The sequence below is a fragment of the Chrysochloris asiatica genome, unplaced genomic scaffold (assembly GCF_000296735.1).
Source record: "Chrysochloris asiatica unplaced genomic scaffold, ChrAsi1.0 scaffold00032, whole genome shotgun sequence".
Taxonomy (NCBI): Eukaryota; Metazoa; Chordata; class Mammalia; order Afrosoricida; family Chrysochloridae; genus Chrysochloris; species Chrysochloris asiatica.
Window position 1 is genome coordinate 14,211,564 of NW_006408550.1, and position 3,720 is coordinate 14,215,283.

The following is a 3,720-nucleotide window of genomic DNA, read 5'->3' on the forward strand; positions in this document are numbered from 1 at the left end:
ATAATTGTATAGAAGATGTGATTTTGTAAGTGGGATATGGGGTTTGGGAATCTTTTCATTATGCTGATATTTTGAACATAATGGTGTATTTCTATTTCTTGTCTCTGATCTATTGAATTTCCTATCCTTGACTGCTAACAGTTGTGACATTTTCTCAAACTAAAACCAAAGGAAAAATTCCCTTTTATTTCTTGGAAGAAGATTGCAGTTCCAACTGAATACAAAAGTTAGTGGTGAAATTAATCTGTTCAGGTAGAATATGCAAATTTAAGAGAAAGGAGCACGAAAACTGAAGAAAGGAGCAGCCTGGCCATTTTAAACTGTTTCTCTTCTCCAGCACTAAAGATGGGTAAGGCACATATTTAGTCACTTGAGCCTGACAGTTTTTGGTGCCAAGAACTTCCCGCCTCTTTCCTCCCTTCTACTCTTAAAATATATTTTAAACAGCCAAATGCAAAGGGAACTCACCATATCTTCATGAGAGAAGGAAGCTGTGCATTTCTCTTACTGTATTCTGGGATATTTTTAGCAGATTTAAAGAACAGCTTTTGACAATGGCAAAATAGGGCTCTTTGAGAACTAGTTATTTAAACCCCTGCTGAATGTATCCTGACAAAAATTAGAGCGTTTTATTAATTAGATAGCCTGAGGAGAGAATTAAATCTTGAGTCACCACCCTGTGTGCCAAAATAAGTTGAAATCTTCAAACACAGTCTTGTAATTAGATGGTCCCAAGGAGAGAGCCAGAGTTGTCACTATTCATAGTAGTGAACCTGGCTAGTGACATGCATTAGTAACAGAAAACTGCAGCAGCATGTTCAGAAGGACAAAGTAAAGATGGGGTGTCACACGAAATATGTGTGCTTGACTTCATTCTCCGAGTCACCAGAGCAGTGAGCTGAAATTTACTGACTGGAAAAACTGGAGCCTGTGACATTATCTTCCCATTTATTCTGAAGCGTTTGTGCCATTCTGTGAACAAAGGTTAAAAAAGAAACAAGCTAAATTGCTCCACTACTTTCTTTAGGACTAAAAAAAAAAGAGGAGGGGGGGGTTTGATGAAAAATCAATGGCATTCTTTCCTAGTCCCCAGCAGGCAATATTTTTACCTAATAATTTGTACTGGACCTTCGGTGAGTTCCATACAACTTCAAATATTCTCTAAAATAAAGAACTCTGTTGTAGCTGCCATAAATGAGAATGCTTACTTCTCAAATATCTAACATTTTTTCAAATCATTTGCATTTTAAAGGTCTAAGGAATTTTAATCACTGATAGGCTTTAACCCACGTTTCCGCATATGTGCATAAGTGTACACCCTCGACTTTGCCATCCTCATAAAAATTCTCTCTTAAGCTCTTACTTTCATGTGTTTTTAAAATGCCTTAGCTCACCCGCAGCTCTCATCAGCCTGCCTTCCCAAGAGGTCCCCCTGCCTGGGAAGATGAAAGGCTCTCTTCACTCCAGTCGGGGTTCCACATTAATGGAAAATAACTAAAAGATGGGAAAGTAACTGAGTATCATAAACTGACCTTGAGCTGCCATGATGTATTTCCTCCCCAGGGCTTTTTCAGCTCTCATGTGGTCCTCATTTCCATTTTTAAAAAGTCACCAAATACTCAAATTTCTTTAATTAAAATACATTTTCCTGGTTTATACCTACCCAATCAATATGGGATATGAGGCACCAACTAACTTCATGATATATTCATTTTATATATTATGAGTTTCTTGACTGGGCAAATGTCATGTATTATTTTTCTCTGTGACAATCTGGTTAGGGACACAGATTCTGAAGCCAGACTGCCTAGAATCAAAGCCTGGCTCTCTTCCTTATTCATCTTGAAGGTACTTAACCTTTCCGTGTCTAGTTTCCTTTTCTTGTCTATAAAATGAAAATAATACTAATAGCTACATCAAAGTGCTATTGCAAATATTATATGAGTCAGTATTTGTTTGGGTAAAATACTCTATATGTGTACATTTTTATTATTTTTGTTGATGTTGTTAGGTGCCATCGAGTCAGTACCGACCCGTAGCAACCCTATGCACAGCAGAATGAAACACTGCCCGTTCTGGGCCAACCTCACTATTGTTGCCATGCTTGAGTCCATAGATGCTGCCACTTGGCCAATCTAAGATTATGGTCCCTTAGCCTACTAGCATCAGGACCTCTCTACCTCCACGAATCAGGAATAGCACAGAGCTGGTTCCTATGAGGTGGAGGTCAGACTTACCACCACTCTACATTTTTTTCACTATTTCTGCCACCAGCTGTCCTCACTTAACAGTACTCTTGACTTCTCTGCTGGAATTTGCACTTTGATCATTTGTTTCCATGACCACACAGAACTCACAGACCATACTCTGGAGTCAGTGGCTTATTAGGGAAGTAACAGGCTAGAAAATGGAATCAGGATAATTTGGAATTAACAGGATGCAACTCAGGAGCATGATATAGTTCTTTAATCAGGACAGCTTCCAACCAAGACAGCTGTCAGCTTCTTGGCTGTGTCTGAAGGCAGGGAGTTCTTCATTCCATTCTGCCTGCCTGCAGGCATTTTCTAGACCTTGGACTCCATTTACAAGTACCTGGAGGCACCCTACTCCCCAGAAAGCCTCTTGCCCAAAGATGCTCAGTTTCTCACTGACTCCAGGCAAGCTCACTGCAGCTGCCTGGCGCTGGTCTCCTAGTTCTTGCCACATGAGCTGCTGAAACTTGTACTGCAGCACCATCTTTTTTTGTTTTTCTTGTAAAATCAAATGACTACTTCATTAAATGAGTTATTTTACCCAATATGAACATCAATATAATTACAATTGTAAAAAAGTTTTTATAACAATGATTACTGAGTTTCAGATTTCCAAATCAGAGTCAACTGTACATTTTCACAGAATTGTCTTTGCATGAAGCCCCAAAGGGAGCAGCATAAAAAAAAGAGTGTTTCTGTAGCCCCTTTATTTTTGCTGATCCACAGTTTGTTAGAAAAGCACCTGCAGGTTTGCTATCTAAGGTCTGAGACAGAAAACTCAAAGGTGTTATGAATTCACCTATAAACAACTTTCTGCGTGAATATCAGCCAATTCTGGAGGAGGTGGAGTCTTAGAATGTTTGCTCTCAAAGTGCTGCTTGAAAGTCTTAGGGTCTGGTATTTGTGTCTTACAGATAGTGCAGCTGTGGTCATGTCCTTGTTTCTTCTTTTGTCCAGCTTGCTTTTTAGCATTACTCTGCTGAGACTGAATCTTCTGTTGCCCACGAGCTTTACAGGGCTGGGTTAGTCCTGTATCAGAGAGACAGCGGCAGCAGCGTGAGAGGGCTGGGGGAGGTCGCTGGAGGCAGAGGAAGTGGGGAGGGCACCCAGCCCTGCTGCACCATCTTGCATTGTCTGGTGCAGTCTCTCATCATCTCCAGTGATGTTATTCTCTTTCTGTCTGTCTCTCTCTCCCTTTCAGTCTAGGATGCTCTCAGCTCAAGACATACTTTGTTTCAGGCTCTTGAAGGTAGTGAGGGCTCCACAAACCTTTGTGTAATTGGCTCTTATAAGCCTAGCAGGATGGCAAAAGTGACCAATCCCTTTGGTAGACCGCAATCATTTAATTTTCATATTGACTGCAAAGACACTTAATGCTATTGGGTAATTTCATGCACCCTATTTGCATAGTGGTTGAATCGGGCTGCTAACCTCAAGGTCAGCAGTTTGAAACTACCAGCTGTTCCAT

The 3,720-nt window shown here is 40.5% G+C and overlaps 1 protein-coding gene across 1 annotated transcript in view; it reads right to left on the reverse strand.

The window, feature by feature from the left end:
• Nucleotides 1-3,051: 3,051 nt before the first annotated feature.
• The window catches only part of LOC102820604 (zinc finger protein 706-like), a 20,726-nt gene continuing 20,057 nt past the window's right edge, over nucleotides 3,052-3,720 (reverse strand). The window contains exon 2 of the mRNA XM_006859360.1: nucleotides 3,052-3,330. Coding sequence (XP_006859422.1) covers nucleotides 3,052-3,330 — 279 coding nt within the window. The remainder of the gene's footprint in view (nucleotides 3,331-3,720) is intronic.